General features: G+C 30.6%; 1 protein-coding gene across 4 annotated transcripts in view; it reads left to right on the forward strand.

Moving 5' to 3' along the window:
* LOC145318909 (sodium-dependent dopamine transporter-like) overlaps nt 1-22,150 on the forward strand; it is a 177,173-nt gene that overhangs the window by 70,617 nt on the left and 84,406 nt on the right. The window contains exon 1 of one of the 4 annotated variants that reach the window (XM_080160599.1): nt 13,550-13,954. The exons of 2 other annotated variants lie outside the window; for them this stretch is intronic. In XM_080160599.1, the coding sequence (XP_080016725.1) occupies nt 13,817-13,954 (138 nt within the window). In that variant the 5' untranslated portion in view covers nt 13,550-13,816. Of the gene's footprint in view, nt 1-13,549; nt 13,955-22,150 lie in introns of those variants that run through there. One more of the 4 variants, XM_080160598.1, reaches the window with a different exon arrangement.

Genomic DNA, 22,150 nt, shown 5'->3' on the forward strand with positions numbered 1-22,150 from the left:
GGCGATTCTTCGTATTTTTCACAATAGCTTTTCTCCTATTTCTAGCCCCTGCAGGGGGCTCTAACCCTGTGGGGCCAATTACCTAACCCTGTGGGGCAATCACCTAACCTAACCTAAAATAACCTATAAAAAGCCATTTTAAAAATACGACGAATCGCCCCTTATGGGGCGATGTTACGAAAGGGACTATTCCCAAACGATGTCCTTCTGTATGTTTAAAGCTAAACTGAACTAATCCTGTATTCCCGTTAATAAAAATAGAACTCATAGATAAGGGAGGGGACAAAATTATTTAAATTATATAGGGTATAAAAAAATAAAATTTACATAGAGAAATATAGGAAGGATTAAATTATAGTTTATTGTCTTATCCCGAAACAATCGACTTGCATCGCGTGATTTAAAAAATATTTTGAAACATCATTACTTGATCTTTTAACAGTTAAAACATGTATGGATTACTATGAATTGAAACCCCTAGTTTACTATCGTTATTAATTCTTTTTTTTTTGTATGCTTTTGAAACTATTCTTTTTATTTTTTAGCAGATTTATAGCAATTTATAGCAATTGATTAGCAAAATAGATATATTACAAATTCGACATTAATTTTTTTATCCAAAGCTTGGTGATCTCTTTAAATTTGTTTTTAGTATATTTCACCACAGTAAGGTTGGCAGAACAGTACAATATAAGAAATAATAGCCCTATACTAAATTTAAAGCAATGTTATAACAGGATAGAAAAGAAATCACAAATAGATTTGATTTTATCCAAAAAAAACAAGAAGTTTTAGCCTTCTATCTTAAATAGCAGCTGAGAAAATCAAATTTTCACCATAGCGTTACAGTCTTACTGACTGAGGGACGGAAAGACATAGTGAATTATAATGTAGCTTCGCTACTAAAAAAAACACAAAAACACTACTTTAGCTGACATTCTTAACATTTCCAATACAAAGTAATGCAAATATGTATCTAACCAATGCTTAAAATGTCTCATGTAAACAAGAACAATTGTATCAAAGGTAGTGTAACAAAGTGTAGCAGTGGTGTGAACAGCAATTCATGAAGAAGGTGTGAAACTATTAGAGGATGAAAAACGGGGAAGATAAAAATCTTTCAAAAAAAAATATATTACTATTTCAAATGCCTCTTGTATCTTTTTCGAGATTGATATTTATGTATTTCAGCTATGCAATAATGTTCCTTCAAATATTACACCCCCTTCTATAATAAATTTTTGGTTATTATTATTTTATTTATGAAATGTTTATATTTCTAAGAAAAAAACAAAATCTGAATTCAACGTCTCAAATAAGCTATAGAGACTTTTATAGAAGCTTTGTGTTGCTCTTATAAATCCGTTGTTTAAGGTGACGAAGGTTATGTAACCTTTTTTAAGTGACAACAATAGATTTATTATCAGACATGATGAACCGCCTAACATATAACGATTTTTTTCGCAAAAGATATTGTTTAGTTACATATGATTCAATCCAATTAAATAAAGCTAAAAAATTTATCTTTGCAGCTGACTTCTATGATTTGTATAAAATGAAGAATAAAACTTTTCTTTCGTATCAATATATTTACAATATTCTCTTCATATAAGGGTATATTGTCTGTAGCTTAAGATTTCGATAACTAATTAACCATTTGAGTTTTTCTTTTATGAAAGCTTCAAATAGGTCTCGGGATGATTTTAAGTCATTTAAATTAATTTAAGTCTTAAGATGGGTTTAGGCCATTTTTTCTAATTCTTTGAATACATAGCCCCTAGATACGAGGAAGCAGCCGCAAGTCTAACCTTTAATGTGTTCACATTGATCCTGCTCTGTGTTTCTATTGGTCCTATTATGTAATTGATCATCTAGACTTTCTATATTTATTGTGACAACAGTAGACTTTCAAGTGGTGCTGCTTTACTATAATAATATACTAGCGGCTGCGCCCCTAGTATCTAGGGATAATAGAAGGGACATGAAAGTGCAGAAAAATAACTTAAAACCTTACAACGATTTTTTATAAAAATTAAACAGGACTTATAAGAAGCTTCACTCTAAAGGAGAACCATATCGGTTCAGCGGTTAGCGAGATCCTTCGCAACAGACAAAAAAAGCTTTCTACTTTATATAATAGGATTCCGTAGTTATACTCTCACTAATTTTTTTCAATAATAAATAGCCTAAAACCATTCCAAGGCTTAATCAAACCAAATTAGGACCTATATAAAGCTCCCTTAAGTTATAATATATTATGGAAAAATTAAAAGGTTTTCAATTATCAACATTAATTACAGGATTTACTTTGTAATAAAAGTTAGTTCGTCCATAATTTCTTCCAGTTTTTTTTTATAAAGGATGTTATCATCCTTGTTAATATCAATGACAGCACTTTAATTCATGATGTAATACACACACATACATTTAAAGTGCATTTATTTCCGTTATTGGTTACATCACCTAAAAGTGCTTTTCTATAGCTAACTTTTTTTATTCAAAAGAATTGTTATTTAGTCCTTTTAAAAATTAAATTTGATATTCAAAGTAAAGATAAATTGATATTTTCTTCTTTCCAAATAAAAATAATATTTTAACAAATTTTCTTTAAAACAAAAATTAAAGGGGAATGTGAGGGGGGTAACCTTCTTCCCTCCCAATAAGGTGTTAAATTTTGCTACACATGATTGCTTTATTTAGAATTCGGTTTTTAACTACAATTAATTAAAACAAATTAATAAAACCAATACTTCATACTATATCCAGAACAATTGATTTCACCCCTAGACTCGAAGAGATTTAGTCTTACGGGTGAGGGTGGAGTCGTTCACCCTCTCTCTTTGAAAAGTTCTTAATATAGCTTAAAACAGCCTGGGACTAAAAGAAAGCTTTCAAGTCCAACAATAATTTTTGGGAAAAGCACTTTTTCGAATAGATATTTTTACAGGCTTAGAAAATAAGTTTCATAATTATGTTATGATAAAAAAATTCAAAGAAAAAGAGAGGAGAAGGAGGGGGTGGTTAACTTGCGAATAATTGGATTTTGTCAAATAAAAACAATGTTAATTGTGTGTTACTTTTTATGCTATCTTAATATATCGCATCAGTAATTACAAAATGTATTTGTAAAATGATACAGTAAAAAATATCCAGCAATTTTAAACCATATATACCATATTATGTGTGTGTTTAACCAATTTTCAATGGTCTTTAGGTCATACATTCTAAAGATTTATTTTATACAAAATAAATAAAAACATGGACGTGCACAGATATTTTCTAGGTGGTGTTAACCATAATAAGGGGATTTTATTGGGGGCGTTTACACCACTTTTCCTTTCCATATATCAAAATCGTTTAAATCAAAGAATAAAAGTCAAAATCCTATCAAATCGAAGTTTAATCAAAAGGTTATATTTGATTAATGTAGTAGCTTCACCCGCGACCGTGGCTCAACACGTAGCGCATCCGCTCGTCGTCGGGAAGGTGTTAGGTTCGAATCTCGGTCCGACACCGCGTCATAACTAAAGACGTTAAAAATGGTTCCCACTGCTACTATGTCAGATGCGCGACGTAAATAGTTAGAGTGGGGGGAATGCCTTGGCCCGAAACAGGCGCAACTCGTTACCATGCACAGTTAGGACTTCTCAGACAAAGGTCGTGCATCACAGAGAGTTGTTTGTCTGTTAATCTACTGTATTACGGGTATGAGGTGAAGGACCAAGAGTCTGGCCTTGAGTTGACAAGTTGACTGTTCAGTCCAGGTGCAACTCACCCATACGACATTAGCATTAGCAATGTAGTAGCTTCTCTATAATAAATACTTGTTTGTATTTACTTTCTCTCTTTTGCCTTATTTACATAATTTACAGTAGAAAATGGGATGACAACATCAATAATTACACAATTTGCTAAAATATTTTTTTAAAGTCAAACATACGAACACAGTAATAGTGTCTGACTGATTATGACGTAACAAGAAAAATTAGCCAATGAGAGGCCACTATAAATTTTACCATTGGTCAATAATGGCCTCTCATTGGCTAATTTTTTTTTGTTACGTCATAATTAGTCAGACACTATTACTGTGTTCCAAACGAACAGAAAAAAATTATTGTTTAGGAGTAGAAACTTAATGATCATGAAATTTCATACATCTATCTTTAACAGCAACCGAGAAAATCAAGTTACTACTCTTTCATTTTCCTGTTTCTTATTTCTGTTTGGATCAAAATAAAACACTTTACCAATGCATGTAACTACTTATGAATTTATTTGTCCTTGTTCAATATTTTTACATATTAATTGGAAGGACAGATAGAGGTTTTTTTTATGAATTTTGGTAATTTAGGACACCTAACTTAGTAAATATATACAGTATGACCCTCAAAAAAGTATTTTTTAGCATCTGCAGCCCTTATTTTTCAATGAATTATTAAAAAATGTATATGTCCTTGTTCTCTATAGATTTCCACATAAGTAGATATAAAAAATTTTATTTTACCTCCATTAACTCCGGAGATTTTTAGAGCTAAAGTTTTGAAAAAGTGACTGAGAAAAAGAATTTTTTTTTGTTTCTCATAATTTTTGGATGGTTATATTATGTTTTTCTTGCAACTGAATAATGATACACAAAGAAAAACAAGTTAACTAATTATTTCTTTTTTATTCCACCAAAAAATATCAATTTTTAATGGCAAAAAATACTACTGAATGAATTGATTATTTGCAAATTTTAGGTTATTTATTTACCCTTATTTATGAAAAGGATTAGTTATGACAGTTGCTCCAACACACAAAAAACTGTCCCGAATTTGTATTAATTTTGAGGAACAAGACTCCAGTTACGTCATATTTTTCTTTCCCGAAAAAGGGAAGGGGGAAAGAAAAAAAAGGGAAGGGGGGAAGAAAAAAGAGATGGGAGAAAAGGGGGTTTTCCCCATCTCTTTTGAAGAGATTTTCTTCCCCCCTTCCCTTTTTCGGGAAAGAAAAATATGACGTCACTGGAGTCTTGTTCCTCAAAATTAATACAAATTCGGGACAGTTTTCTGTGTGTCATTGCTCCGCCCCCTTTTCTGACATCTCAATCATTTAATAGGGGGTTAATTAAGTTTTTTAGACTAAAAAATCATTATGTAGTAATTTTATTTTCTTTATAACTTTTTTGTTATTAAAGTTAGGATTATGAAACAAAAACAATTTTCCTACTATATTCATAAAGATTTATTTGGTTTTTTAATCTAAAATAATTTTGCCTAATAAGTAAGTTTTTCAAAATATCATTAAAGTAAAAAGACTCAAAAAATATGTGTAAAAAAATGCTTTTTACTCAAAACCAAAATTTTTTATTTCATTTTTGTATAAAGTTTCTGCTAGTAACAAAAATAAAAGGACTTCAACCTTAATTTTGCTAAAAAAGTCGTTTCATGTTAAAAGTTACTTTTTCCTTAGTCACTTTTTCAAAACTTTACCTCTAAAAATCTCCGGTGTTAATGGAGGTAAAAAAATATTTTTATATCTACTTATGTGGAAATCTATTGAGAACAAGGACATATACATTTTTTAATAATTCATTGAGAAATAAGAGCTCCAGATGCTAAAAAATACTTTTTCGAGGGTCATACTGTAGATATTTATCAAATCTAACTCCAAGATACTGCTGTGGTCATGAAAGTCTTTAAGTCAAAACGTCCATACATGTAGTTATTTTTTCAAGGAATGATCATATTTTTATTATGATAATTTTACGTGAAGATTCTAAAGACTACCCTGGCTATAAAAACAATTTTTATTTTGATAAGTCATAATCGACCTAAGGTGAATTTTTAAAAAAAATTTGCCTCACTAAAATCAGTTAGGTTCACTAAAAATTTAGAGGGGATAATATTGCATCACTAAAATTTTAGGGAGGCAAACTGATTTTAGTGAGGCAAAAGTTTTTTTTAAAAGAATTCACCTCTGGTTTTGTTGAATAGTCCGAAAATGCTTAGATCTCAATTTGTTACTTTGACATGGTTGTTTGAATATGCTTTTTAGTTTAGGAACAAAATATTATTATTATTTGTCACTGGTGTCCTATCACTACCGCATAAGAAGCAGTTGATAGAATTTGTCATATGCTAAGAACAGCAAATTAGAATTAAAACGCAATAAGCTAAAAATCCAATCAAACTTGTAGCCAAAAAGTTATAGATTTATATATATTCTAGCGGCTGCTAGAAATCCTTAATATCCTTAGACTTAAATCTGTTATTAAAATAGCATAAACCCACAATGTGATCCATGTGAAGCTTTCCTAAAATACAGAACTTAATTGGTTCAGTAGTCATCGCAATATTAGGCTACAGATTTTCATAAGATATACAGTAAACTATACCAATATAAAAAAAGAACAATAAATTGATAAAAAATAAAATAAGTATAAGTATATTTATTATTGTATTTATATAAATATCAAAGTGGAATTTATAGCACTTCTTTGTCACTATATTATGTGTGTAAGTTTGTGTGTGTGTGTGTGCATGTGAGTGTGTGTAAGTCATGCTTTTTGAATAGTATAACTCTTCCTTTATTTTATTGCTCTTGTCCTCGCCCCTAGCCTTCACAGTTTTCTCCAAAAGGAGGGCGGTGGGTCGGTACAGTAACCTTCTACATTTATTTCCCGATTTAAAAAGAAAAATAGGGTATTTTCTTCTCGGGAGTATTTCCCTTTTTTGGGGGCCCCCCTTATATCTCTCCCCCTCTGCCCCCATCACCCACCTTAAAACCTGCTAATTAACAATGGTTAGCAATTCTAAAATTGTGTTCTGATTTAGTTTACTGTTTTCTAGATCTTACTGGAAACATATGAATGCAATTAGCTACCTAAGTTTATAGGAAATTCGTATATGTAAGTATGTTGCATATAGAGGTGCTATGCATCTTTTAATCAAAATTTGAACCCTTTCTAATCATATAAAACGTTTACTGTTGCTTTTGTGTTTACAATTCTAAGAAAAATTTGTATAAACATCCGTTTTTAGCAAATTTTGAAGGGGTTGTTTAATTGCAGCTACTTTAAACTATCCTTATACGTCCGTCTTCTGGAAAAGGATAGCTCTGTTTTTAAAGAAAATCTAGATAATATAATCCATACTTGCAAGACAAGACATTATATGTAAAATTATATTTTAAGTTATGGGTGGTATTTTTTGATATTGATATTTTGTATTTTGGACTTCGCTACCTCAATGTAAGTTTCTTGTTGTAAAAGGTTCTTCATCGGGGAGGGAGGGAAAATTGGTATATTTATTACACTAGTCCCCAAAGTTTTAAAATAAAGTTTTCTTATTTGTTGGCTTATTGACTTTGGGGACTTTACTTTAATTTTGATTGGTTAGTTCAGTAAGTTGAGTGTCTAAACGTTTTAATCACTAATTGTAATGTACAGAAGGGGTAATTTTGTGAATCGTCATTGGAGATGTAAATAAATTTTTCTGCCGTTGTTTTATCCCTTTATATCCCTGGTTCTTCTTATAAAATATAAAAATGTAAATTAATGAAATAGGATAAGTCTAGGTAGCTTTAGTAGTTTCATTTACGTAATAAAGGGTGCTAAAGCAAAGCTCTTTATAGTGCATATAAAAAATTACGTCAAATTAAAATATTCCATTATTATAGAATAACGTTATTCGGAATTTTTCGGCCAAAAATTTTTAAATTTAGTGGCTAGAAAAAAGGGGATAAATTTAAAAATCTTGAATTACTTCATAATAGAATAATGTACTAATATGATACTATTTTTTATATGCACTATAAAGAGCTTCAGGTTAAACAATCGCTTTTATTGAGATCCTATTTATTTATGTTTGTATGTTATTATTAAATTAACCTATTTAGTAATTTAATTATTTATTATGAATAAAGGTGTAACTATTTTGAGTTAGGTAGGTATACATACTATACCTTGTAAGGTAGCTCAGAAGTTTTTTCTATATGTAAGGGGACGAGAGGGGCTGACTTGATAAAACAAATTTGCTTTAAAAATTTAGACTAATTGACCTAATAAATATTTAAACATACATAATCTAGCTTCTTTAGTTTAGAATTGACTATAATGTAATAAATATTTCCTTATGCCCTAGTGGTTACCCGCATTGAGAACTCTAAATTTACATTCTAGTTTATAATTTGTTTTTCGTAACATTAGTTCATTTAGACCGGAAAGGAATGGTGTAGAATCTAGATGAGTGGTTTAATCAAATATAACAGGTGGTTACAATCTAATACACTTTCTTTAACTCATTTCCTTTAATATTTCAGATTTTTAAAACATTTTTCTTTTCTTATTTTTATCAAATATTAGTTTTATTTCCTTTTATTTTCCTTTATCTCTGAGTTTTATTAGTTTCTTATTTGTCTTTTTTTTATTTTTCTTTGTATATAAACTTTTGTTAGTGGAACTACTCAATACATTGACTTCCCGTCTGTCTGTCCGCACAACTATGGAGTGGGTTGAGGTTAGGGAGGGATGATGTTTTTTAGCTGCTATAAAAGATAGAATGCTAAGCTTTGCGACTCTTATTTTGTCCCATCGTTGCATAGTATTGTTTACAATGGATCTTGAGGGATGGGACATTGATAAATTGATATACACACACTCCAAATTATAAAGAACAAAATGATTCCTTTTGTATATTAGGATTATTAATCAAAAAGTTTTGACTCTGCCAGTTTGTACCAAACAATCAAGCATAGACGTCCAAGCTTTTTATTTTAGGGGGGGTAAAAAAATTTTATGGGTGGGTTAATTCGGTTGGTAAATTTTGTTTATCCCCCCCCCCAAAATTTAACCCCGGGGTAAAATTTTGGGGGGGTAGGGGTAAATTTTAAATGGAGGGGGTAAATTGAAAAAAAATTTAGGGATGCCTACGGCACCCCCAAATTCGTTTGTGGGGGGGTAATCACCCCATTAACCCCCCCCCCCTTGGACGTCTATGCAATCAAGATTTAGTAAAAGTACTCAAAGTTTTAAAGTCATCGAATGAAGGAACGTGTTGTAAACTGTTTGTACGCAATGTCCCCTCCCTTCTTACCTGCTTACTAACTCTGATTTAGAAGTTGGAACAGGTGGTAATAGGTAACAAAAGAGATGTTCAACCACATCCGCATATTCTTATATGCGAAAAGTATTTCATATTTCTAAAAATAACACAATTATATAAAGTAGTAATGTTTTTTTTGTCTGATCTTACTAACCGCTGATTCGTTTGGTATCTCCAATTATAGAGAATTATGTAACTGTCGGGATGGTTTTAGGTTATTTATTTTAAAACACAAGGATTGGGATAGTCTACTCCATCTCTTGGCCTTTTAATATAGAGACCCTAGATGCTGGGATCGCATTTTAAAATGAGAGTAAAGTGTAATGATAATTTTGTGCTATAGTAATAAATTGCGATTTTTTTGTTTAATTTGTGGAAATAAAGTTACACCACGGAAGGTAACCTTACTTACTCTTATTTCCTTTTCTGATTTTATAACTACTCCCAAATTCTATTTTCACCTCTCTCTTCTCTCTCTCTCTCTCTCTCTCTCGCTCTATCTCTATCTATCTATCCATCTCTCTTTATCCATCTCTTTATTATTACATGTATTTTTGTTATGATATTCACTATATATGAACTAAATTTTCCTTGTTTAAAATTTATTAAATGAAATAATATTTTGCAACACCACTTCTCTTCCCTATTTTCTTAGTTTTGCTTGGAAAAACTTGGAGCCATAATATTTAACCATATTTTTCCAATGAAAGTTATTTTTTTTTTAGCTGTTGATAAATAGATAAAGTTGCTTCCTCCATTGGTATTTAAAACATCTTTGCTTTCTAAATATAAATATTTTCCAAAATATTAAACTTCTGGCGGTTGCGCCCCTATCATCTAGGAGTTCTGTATTTGAATGGAGATAATGCAGAAAAATAACTTAAAACCATCCTAAGATTTAGATTTAAAACTATTATAGCCTAAAACCATCCCAAGCGGCAGAAAACATCTATTAAATAGAGAACTGGATCAGTGGTTATCAAGAAAAACTTTACTACTTTATATAAAAGGATACAGCATCAAAACAATTTCAAAAATACGAATTAAAGTAGAAATTAAGTTGGTTGTATCTTATGGATTCTTTCTTGATTGTTAAAGCATATCACAATTTGATGACGGGTAATAAAAATCTGAAAATATAAATGACGCAAATGACGCCAATTCTGACGCCAATTCTGACGTTTATCTAAAAATGCAACATATAATAATAGCTATTAAAACAATTTTCAAGCATAACTTTTATCTTATTAGGATAACAATTAAATAAGAAAAATATTTTTACCATATGAAATTCGTGATCAAACACCTAATTGAAAAAAAATGCAAGACATAGCTTTTATTTTAAGAAAGACTAGGGGCAACGGACGCCCCCAAGAAGCCTCTAGGTGTTCTTAAGGTGGGAGGGGGATAAGTCAACCGCCCTTCTACTTTTTAATTTGAGTTTTAATAAGAAATATTTAGAAAAAAATTTGGGGGTGTGATTTTAAATTGGGAGGGTGGAGATACGCTCTCCCAAAATAGTTAAAAACCTTCCATGTACCTAAAAAAAAGCTTAATTGCAAAGGAAAACCAAACAGATGTCATTTTTTAACAATTTTATAAAAAAAAACATTGGCGCACTTGTATAAACACCTTATCGCTAACACGTTTTGGAAAAGATAATCCAGAAACATCCAGTTTAAAGGGAATGAAGAAAGAGAGGGGGTGAATCTATCCGAAAATAGTTATGATCGAGATCTTCCTTCATCCACAATTTTACCACCTTCTACATTTAGTTTTATTGATATACTAGTGGCTGTGCCCCTAACATTTAGGGAATCCTTCCCCAAACTCTTATTCATTGGTTAAATAGTAGACCATTATTATTTGTAGTTTTTGAGATCTTACTTTTCAAAAATAAATAAAGCGCATGACTTAAATAACAAACCCAAAAACGAGAGAATTAGATGCAGTTTTATTATGGGGGAGGGAGGGGGCGGGGGGGGCGGGTGTTGTAAAGGTTTGCATAATTTAATTAAGTTACCAAAGTTTTTAGCTAAATGTAGAGACTAGTAAAATTTAGTGAAACTAGTAAAAAGCAGTCTGTTTATCTTTTTTTCATACTACTGGTCTGTCTGTCTACTTCTTAACTTTATAGATACTAGGGGCGCAGCATCTAAAAGACCGCATATAAACAAATTTCCTGTCTTTCTTGATTTTCTTACATTTGATCAGTCATGCGTGCTAATTATATCGCCAAGACATCATTTACAAAAATCGGTGGCGCGCTAGAAAAAAACTTATGTTAGGGTATTTCCGAACGTCCATCCAGATCTGATTAGGCTACATTAGAATTGTCCTTTTAAATTAAAACCTTGTACAAATTTGAAAGTGTAGCAATTCTACAAAAGAATGTTCCATTTTTACATGTTAAATTTTTAGCTTTTTTGATTTGATAGAATTATTTTGAGAATTGGTAATTCCTTGGAAAATCAGGCTCTATGTTTATGGATCTATGAAATTTCGATTCAATATATAAGTTCGTTCTTAAGAGTCCCGTAAAGTTTATAAACACTTTCTGTCATTCGGTGGATTAAAACTTTAGGGTTGAATTGTTATCAGCCTGTACAAAGAAAAATGTTAATTGATCATAATTTTGGGCAAATTATATTTATTATTAATTCTGACATCCCTTAAGACTCCTGATAACAAGGATGACAACATCCATAAAAGCGAAGCGCTGAAACGGTAGGACAAACTGACATTAACACTTGTATAGTGTCTGAACTGAATAATCAGAATATAAATGTATAAGAGTCGATTCAAAATTGTAAGTAAATTTGTTGAAAAACTGTTTGATACAGAAAAATGTTTATGGACATACTTACATTTTTTGGACTTAATTATAAAGTTGCTTGGCTTATAATATTGTACTTTGTTGTCCCAGGAATCAGTATACAAAAAATCAGATCAATCGGATATCAGAATATAAATGTATAAGAGTCGATGCAAAATTGAAAGTAAATTTGTTGAAAAACTGTTTGATACAGGATAATGTTTATGGACATACTTACATTTTTAGGACTTAATTATAGAGTTGCTTCCCTTATAATATTGTACTTTGTTGTCCCAGGAATCAGTATACAGAAAATCAGACCAATCGGATAATTAGACCATATAAAAATTTGTTTTTAAAAAAGTAAAAAAAATCAACATGTTTAAAATGGACATACGGACATTTTCGTAATGATTATAAAGTTGCTACGCTTTCTAAATCGTACCTAACTACTACAGGAATCACCATGCAAAGTTTAAAATCGATAGGATAATTCTAACATGCCAAAATTAACGAAAAAAGCTATCCGTTACGGACGGACGGACGGACGGACCGACCCTAGTTATAGAAAAGCTTCGCTTTTAAAAATATAATGTTAACCTTGCTTAATCTTTGTTTGTCGGTTTTAATTTCCTCGAGCTTTGCGTTTTTGGATGGTTATATATCGCATCGTATTATGGACAGCCTTCTGTGGATATTAAAATTTAAAAATATAACATTAATTCCCAATTTATATTAGCCTGGGCTTTGCCCCTCGGGGTCAACAAAACTAGTATTGATATTATGATTTTTATTTTACTATTCATACGATACATGATTTGTCAGTATGGCTTAGGAACGGTTCTAACCCAGAGGATATTAATCGGTTTCGAAGCCATATTGTAAAATACATTATTTTATCAACAGATACCTTAACCAATTAATGAATTTTAGGTATGTTTGTATTGGACGGCGGGGCCTTGAAATCCAACTTTTTCCTGGGTTAATCTTGTTTGTTAAATAAGCGTTACATGTAGCGCTATTGTTAAAATTTAGTTAATACCTCCGTTCCTCTTAGATGGGAGTAGGTACTACAGTGTTTCTATAATGATACAAAAAGGTTCTTTTGCTTAATACCAAACTGCATAATAGCGCAGCGTTAGCAAGATTGATACATTTACGATCAAAAAGTTTGAAGTAAAAATAGTAATTTAAAACAGCTATATCTTAAAATTGAATAGTTATAGAAATTTTTAAATCAATAAACAAATGCGCTACTAAGTTTATTGCGTTTCATTTACCATATCCTTTCTTATTGACTATATTAAATGTATTAAGCGATGATGAACGAGCGGACATTTTGAATTATAGAGTAGTCTTACTACTTTAAAAAGTTAAATGTTATTGTTTGAGAATAAGAAGTTAAATATTGCTATTTTTTTTAAAGTTACAGTCTTGTATTAAATGATACACTGATTGTGTGTATGTGTGTGTGTGTGTGTTTCTTACTACAGCACCTATATAGTAACATTTGCGCGTATGTAATAAAGCGCGCTGTTTACGTTTGTGCGTTACGTCTAAATAACATCCGTTGTTCTACTGTCCGCCTGTTCGTCCGTCGTCGCTACCCCACCCCTTCCTCCGTCCGTCCGTCCGTCCGTCATGCATTTGATTTGTGAATCAGTTGTAAATTGTCCCTTGTTATGTGAACATCAACATTATTGAAACTTTTAAAGTTTAAAAGTTATTTTAATAAATATTTTGTTAGAATTAAAAGCAGAGTAAAAGAGTTATCTTTAAAAATAATTGACAAAAAAGTTACTTTTTTTCAAAAAAATGGTTATTATTACCAAATAAGTTTTCAAATTTTTGTGAAATTTCTGTAACAAAATTTTTTTTTGAAAGTGGCTAAACCAAAGTTGACAAAAACGTACACAAAATGACGTACCGAGGTTCGTACGACACAGACAGCTATGGCAATTATTTGGCGTACGCTGCAGCCGCATCCGACAGGTCGGCTGCCTATGCCGGCACCTCGGAACGGACGGTTGCCCCCAGACAGATTCAGATTCAAAATGTAAGTAAATCAACATGATTTTTTAAAAAGTTTTCCCCTTGAACGTTTATGCTGTTATAAAATCAGCATAATTATGTAGCCACTAGAGGCTTCTATTAATCGGAACAATGATTTGCTAGATATCAGCTTATTACTTCATTATTATACATAAAATTTAATTTTTCATGGATGACATATTAACGAAATGCATTTTTTAAAATGATTTTTTATTATGGTTCCGAATGAAAATTATATCACGGCTGTTTCTATGATCTTATGCACAAAACATAAATGATTTTATATAAATTAATTATCTGTAACACAAGTTTTTTGGTTATGCTATCTAGCGAAGAAAAAAATAATGTTCCTATAGATTTTGTCTAAATCAACTTTTTTTCAAAGCGAATCTTTTCTATAATTGTTCATAATTGTTTAGACTTATGCATTAATATTAAGCTCATTCAGTTCTGACACTCTACAAGTGTAAATGTTTATTTGTCCTACCGTTTAGGGCTTCGCTTTTATAAATGTAGTCATCTTTGTTTTACGTTTCCTTCAGACTTGATACAGTTATTCAAATACAAGATTTTTATGGTGTATCTTCACTTCCGAATGATGTTATATTGGCCTACCATTGGTCAATTAAATGTATACTGGCCTGTCATTAGTAATTTAGTCGTTGTATTGGCCTATCATTGGTAATTTGAATTGTATGACGTCATTTTTTATAGGCACTATAAATAGCTTCCTTTGTTATTGTTCATGTTAAATTCTCTTAAAAGCAAAACTGCCCTTTTCTCTTTTGGTTTCATTAATGCTATCTTATTTAACGCCAAGCTCTTACAATTAGGTTCGGTACGTCCATCCGTCTGTAACGGATAGCATTAATTGTTAATATAGGCATCTTAAAATTTCAACAACAACAAAATAATCCATATCTTAAGCAACAAAAGTGATGCCACTCTATGTTTATCAATGTTTGATTTATTTAGCTTCATTATTATGGATGTTGTCATCCTTGTTTTTATATATCTTTTTGGCCATTATTAAACACTAACAGTTATAAGACTTTGGTGGAAAGTATAGCACATCGATTTTTATCATCGTCTCTTTGTCGATTATTCAATATAGTGAGAAAATATGATCTTGAAATTTTGCAAAGAGTTATTTCCATGAATGGGATTTCGGTAAATCTTTTTGCTTATGAAGAGTCACAATTAATTTCATTTCAAGATGTTTTTTTTGAGTGGGGGTTACTATCAAAATGACTATAGTGCATTTACTGAAGTTCCCTTAAATTGATATTTATTATATTAACAAAAGGCAAAATTATGCGATAAAAATAAAAACTGCTGATTAAATGATTTTTACAAATCCATGTTTTAACATACTGAAATCTAACCCTATAACGCTTGTAATATAAAACCTACCTTCTTCTGGAAGGGAGAGAACAATGGCAATTGAATTAAAATACAACCCCTTTTTTTCTTATTTATTGTAAGTAATATGAAACTATCTTTGAATAGTTTATAAGGATGATTATAAATTAAAAAATCAACAACCCTTATTTCTTTATAACAGTTTTTTATCCAAAAACTATATATAGAATTGTAAAACTTGTGGAGAATTAATATAACGTCCATTGTCCTATCTCTGTTCCTCTGCTTTTCTTAATACAAATAAAATCTAATCAATTTTAAGGGATTATTTTCATGATTGGTAGCATAGCTACTTTATAATTATATGTACCTAATGAGTATCTGTACGTTTGTCCGTTATAGAGGCCTTATATTTCTCATGTTCTTCTCAAGAAAGACATATTTTAATTACCTATAAATCGTGACAACAGTTTTTTAAGGGAGGGAACATTTGACTGTAAACTTTTCTTGTCCCCAAAGTTTTCGCATTTGTTGGCTTGAAAACTTTGGGGTCTTGATTGTACCAAACTTTTTCATTCAAAATTTTAATTCAAAAAAGGGGTAATTTTGTTTATTCTCATTTATAAAGTTCTGGTAATATTTGCTGTGAGGGAGAATAATGTTTAGATTTATTTAGCCTCTATTATCTTATCCCTCCTTTATTTTATAGCAAAATAATTAAAAGCAATTAACATTTAAGCTTTTTTGTTTAATTGTACGGCTTAAACTTTTCAAACAGGCCGTCTTAGCGTAGCTACTCTTTTCATATGGCCTGTCTCTACTTCAAAATGTCAAAGAAAGCTAGGAAATTTGAGTATAAAGATTCCTAGTAACTTAATGAGTTTTGGATATACAATACATGTCATAAATAGTGATTTATTTACAATACCTACCAAAATTTTAAAACTTTCACCTTACAATTATCGAACTTTTTAACAGTACTTTAATATTCATTTAATAAATTTGTTATTGCTGCGCTACTAATAACATAATTGTTCTACTTCCCTAAAATCTCAATAAAAGAATTGAAATTCAAATTTTGTTGAAATATAAAACCTGCTTTTCTTGCATAATTGATTAGTATTAGCAGAGGGACAAGGGACCAGTAATCTGACAAAAAAATTTAAGTGAAAAATCCACTTATCTTATCCACTTCCCTTTAGTTACAGATCAAAACAAGTTTTACGCCAACATTACGCCACACAAATATTTAAATTTAAATTCACCCTGAATACCATTGAAATAGCGCAGCAACTCTATAAAAGGCAACCGATAGTATGTGAAAATATTCTAAATATCAATAATTAAAATCTAACGTTCCTAGCATCTAACAGCTAGAAGGGAAGGTGGGGCAAGGGGAATAGAAATAGGCTAAAACTATCTAAAGAAGAAAATCAAATCGCCTAAAAGAATCCTAGGACCTAATTTGAAAAACCTTCCTCAAATGAAGAACTTAATCTTTTCAACGATTAGCGAGATCTTAACGTCCAGACAAAAACTTCTAACTACTTTGTATAATGGTATTACAAGTAACTGAGCCCATAAAATCAGAAAAATATTATTTGTAATTTTATGAGGAATAAGCCAAAATTTTTAATTTTATAAGCAACAAGTAATATTAAACCATAGTTTCATTACTGATTAACTGATATAAAAACATTCCTATATTCTAACTAAAATACGTATTTAATTTAGAAACATCAATATTTACAGAGAGAAAAGAAGGGCAGGAATAAGGTATAGCCAACAAGCGAAATAAATCTAAAATAATATTTGGGGGGCAGATTAAAAGGTTGTTAATTCTAATAAATGTTTCCCCCCAACGAAAGCTGACAATAACGAATAGGTTTCGTGAATTTTCCGAATTAATTTCGTGTTGGTATAAGCTGGGTGTCAAATTCCACTTAAAATTGAAGGTATGCCTTAAACCTTTTCACCCCCTAAAGTTAAAAGTTCAAGTGTGCAAAACCCTGTGGACGACACCGCCTAGGCTCCTATAAAATAGATTAAAACATAATTTGTATGAAGCTTCCATAAAAAGGGAAAAATACATGTAAAGAGGTTTATGAGATCTTAAAGGTCATACATATTACATACATATATCGTATTATTTTGTGGTTTTGTAGTCAAACTGATAAGCATTAGTTTGAAGGCGCCTAAGTGATTTATTTTCCACCTCAAATAACAAAATATTAAGAAACTTTAGAATCATTAAAGTCTGTTAAATTCAATGATCCACGTACCTTCTATTTAGGTATCTTAAGGGATAAGACATTAGAGATAAATTGATACATATATTCCCAATGATGTTAAGCAAAACTATCCCTTTTGTAGATAAAAATTGTTGGTTAAATAAGTTTGAACACTTATAGAAACAATCAAACATATTTTTTTAACGAATAAGATAACACGTGTAATTTACAGTTCAATGCCCACCCCCCCCCCCCCAAATCTAACGCAAAATGACCAATCAAAGTAGTAAGATATATATATGTAATTGTGTCTAGTAAGATCCTGAAAACAGCTGTACCGATGAAGTTCACAATTCCAACCCCCCCGTCCCCATTAATAATATATTAAAACACCTTTCCTTGTATTTGCTCACTCTAAGTACATTGTTTTCTAATGTTTAAATATTGCTAGTATCATGATTAAAACCATTAAAAGTATTTGTATTTACATATTATTCAGAGATTTCGGTTCCTTTCTTTAAAAACATTAAATTTTGAACTTTAAAAATCATTAATTAGTTATTAATTTAGACATGTTTAGAGTAGCCCTATCGGTTCTAAACCTGGCATAAATGTATATTTTTGACGTACAATTTTTAAATTATTACCTTGATATTAAAGTCTTTTATTTGATTCCTTAGAAAAATAATCATAATGTTATAAGTGATCCATCTTTATTACTGCGTTATTATATGTGTGTTTAATAAATTATGCACTCAATAATTTAAGTGTTTTCACAGCATATTTACATCAAATTTTTGTAAGGCTTTATAATAGTATTAGCTGTCTGATTTATTGAGTTTCGCTTTATAAATATTGTCATACTTGTTTTTTATATTTTTCTAAATATAATGTTAAATTTTATCTATCTTATACACATAGAGAAGCATTAAATGGTTGTGTACATTACTTAGCTAGAGGCCTTAGGTCAAAATTTATACATTTATTAGGCATCATGATAATCAGGGCTCGGCAGCCGCGCGCCAGCCACCTTTAACCCGCATTAAAATCATTGTTTAATTACTTCAAATATCAGCTCTTTGTGTCTAAACCTTTAACTAACATGGCAATTCCAATTATGGCTCATATGCTACTACTGCTTGGCTGCCGAGCCCAGATAATAACCAATAATCACGAACATTGCCTAAATCTAAATTATATGTTATATTTAAATATTTCTTCTTAACATGATAATTATAATTTTCAACATATAATTCTATCCCATTCATTTAAACATTTTAGGATAAGGATAACTGTAAATTTTCTAGGAGTGAGAAAACTCATTGGTCTATAATTGTTCATTAAACAGATAAGATATATTTGTTTTCAATTTTCCCATAACAACTCGAATATTACTGTTAAAGGAAGGGATTGTTGCTCAAGTATAGGGGGAAAAGTTGTTATAACTTCTATTGTATTATCCCCAGTAAATTGCCTATTTTAGACTTTTCTAAATCTGTTTAAAAAGCCTATTATTTTTTACAGCAATTTAAAATTAAATAAATATTCTTATTATTATCTCATTCTAAAGAAATAAAAAATCCCTTTTTAATTGGTCAATGTTGGTTATTTTGTCGACGTAAATATCATTCATGTTATCTCTCAAAACAACACGTCGATAATTTATTAGCGATAGCTACAAAATCCCGTCTTGGGTAGAATACAATTGGATGAAATAACATTTTACATTACATTTATAATAATAAATCAAAAACCGAGAGAGTCCTGTAATAAACGGTGTTTTTAAATTAAGCTGCTCCTTCATAACATAATAATGGCAATTAGTATGTTTTTAGGCAGTTTTGTGCCCATATATGCCTAATATAGCTACAAATTAGGATTGCATACAAAATAACAATTTTTTAAAGCATATTTATAGTAAAAAATCACAGAATTTTAATAATAACAACCGCCAAACAACCAACCATTGATTATACAACTTTTGGAATGTGTAAGTCTATATTATGAGGGTTTTAGGCTATTTATATTTAAAATTTAGTCTTGGGATTGTTTTAGTATATATAATTTTGCGCTCCTATCCCTTGGAACACAGTACATATACTATAGGGGCGCAGCCACTATAGGAGTAAAAATAATGAGAATATGCTATTATATATTTTCTTTCCTACTTTGCCGGCACACCCAAATTATTACCACAGTGTCAAAATATTGATCGATACAACATTGGCCGACTTTACCCATTTTTAACGGTAACCAATTTTACTTTTCAGTAGTTATCTAGCTTTAAGAACTAAAAATCTCTAAAATCGTTTAATAAATAGGCTCTTGTCTGACAGATACATCTAAAAAAGAAATTCATTGAAATAAAACAGATTACGTCCATAAAAAAAACATACTAAATCATAAAATGAACAAATCAAATGTAAGCGCCTAATTTCTAAATCTATCTTAAGATGAGCTGAACGTACATAAATTAGAAAAACGTACAGACATCCTTAGCGTTGAAAATCTTTGCTTTAAAAAAAAAGTATTGCTCTACTAAACAAGAGAAATTTTTATAGCTTTTTTTTAATGTGATGCCTTTTTATTTCTCAAGCACTAGTGTTCTTTCAATTTCGCATAAAATTACATCTTTGTGGTTGTTTTTGTAAAAAATTTAAATAGAAAACAGATAAAAATATTATAATAATATGCTATACAGAGTATTTTACTATGTAATACTTGTGTGAGAGTGAATGCACACCGCTAGTTTTACATCATTTATGTTTATATGATCTAACAAATTTGAAAAAAATTCTATTTTTCGCTGCCTACTTCTAATGCTTTGATTACATGATCTTTGTCGGACTACAAATGAGTAGCCCCTGCTTATGAGTCAAGGCAACCCTTCCGCTTATATTTTTATGCAATTCAAAGCTATTGTGATGAAGCCATGATATCTTAATAAATAGACATACAGATGAACACGAAGCTCTTTATAGTGCCTATAACAAAATGACGTAAAACAATACAAATGACCAATGATAGTCCAATACATAGATTAAAATACGAATGGCAGGCCAGTATAGCAAACATTTTAATTGACCAATAAAATGCTTCGAAAACACCTTATTTTATAAAACCAGTACTGCTAAAATTGAGAATTAACAGTATTGTATAAACTTTGACACCCTTCACTTGTAAATAACAATAGGACAACTATTATTTAATATATGTCAAAGTGGTGTCCCAACTCTAGAGCCATTAATATATCATTTAGTACTTGTAGCTACGCCCCTAACCTAAAGGGTATCTTAGTAATAGGAAAAGGGGGTTTCCAAATAACATAAATGTTTTAAATGTAGCAGACAGAAATACTTTTCGTTTTTGGTGGATTAATTTTGTAGCTGAATTTGTTTTTTTTAAATTTTGATAATTTCTATCAATTTATGTAGTCTTGTTTTATAACCATACTCAGGGATATTAAGGGATAAGACAATAAAAGATAAATTGATTTACACCACATATTATACTAAAGAAAATTGCCCCTTCTGCAGAGTCAGATTATTGGAAGAAAAGTTTAAACACGCCTAGTTTGTATTACCTGATCAAGATTTAATAAAATTTTATAAGCCAATAAATGAATATCAGTTATCAGAATATAGCAGGCCTCAGGAACTTGGGCAGCTTCGCCATCTTGTCCAAGGCAGGGACCAAACTCATGCTACGCACTTGTCCACAGACCCTTCTGCTTTGTTTCCACTGTTCTTGGCTAACAAACCTAAATAGTATAAGTTAGCCTTCTCTTGTTGTGACATGGTGTCCCATGTCCACCTGTAATATATGTTTACTCTAAATTTGTGTGTTTAAACTATAAATTTTCCTGTTTTTTTTTATGAATTTTAGGATGTGCTTAAGGCTTAGGGTATGGAAGTCTTTGGTCCGTATGGTGTTGTTACCAAATAGCTCCAGCCTGAGCTTGTTGTATCTGGGGCAGTTGCCGATGAGGTGTTCAATGGTTTCCTCATGGAATCCACACTGTTGAATAAATGAATAACATGCCTACAAAAGTCTGGGGACCAGTTTAGTTTAGAGTCCAATATCCCTATCCTTTCCCTGAACTGTACTAGACTTACAGGTTATAGTTGGATGCGTTTAATAATTATAGCAAAAATTATTTTTAGTGTTCTTATTTAACAGCAGAAAAATTATTTACAATTATATGCCAGACTTGTCTTATAACGATTTTAGACACTTACATACAATCAGGAAAGGAGGGGAAATTAAATTGTAAATTAGACTGGTCTCCAAAGTTTTAAAATATGTTGGCCTATAAACTTTAAGGACTTTTTATAAAAAATCTTAATTGGTTAGTTCAAATAATTTTAACATCGGTGTTCAATCTAAAGAATTAAATATCCTTGGTATTGATTATTGGAATGTTCAATATCATATTATAAAAACATGCAAAATCTAAACTTTTTGCTTTAATTTCGAGCATTCTGATTGCCTACATTTTAAATTTTTTTTAGTAGCAAAGCTGTTTTATAATTCCCTTTGTTTATCGGTAGGACCGTCATTCCGTAACGCTATGGGGAAAATGTGATTTTCTTGGCTGCTTTTAAGTA

The sequence above is a fragment of the Acartia tonsa genome, chromosome 5, assembly GCF_053477335.1.
Source record: "Acartia tonsa isolate MP-2025a chromosome 5, ASM5347733v1, whole genome shotgun sequence".
In the NCBI taxonomy this organism is placed as follows: domain Eukaryota; kingdom Metazoa; phylum Arthropoda; class Copepoda; order Calanoida; family Acartiidae; genus Acartia; species Acartia tonsa.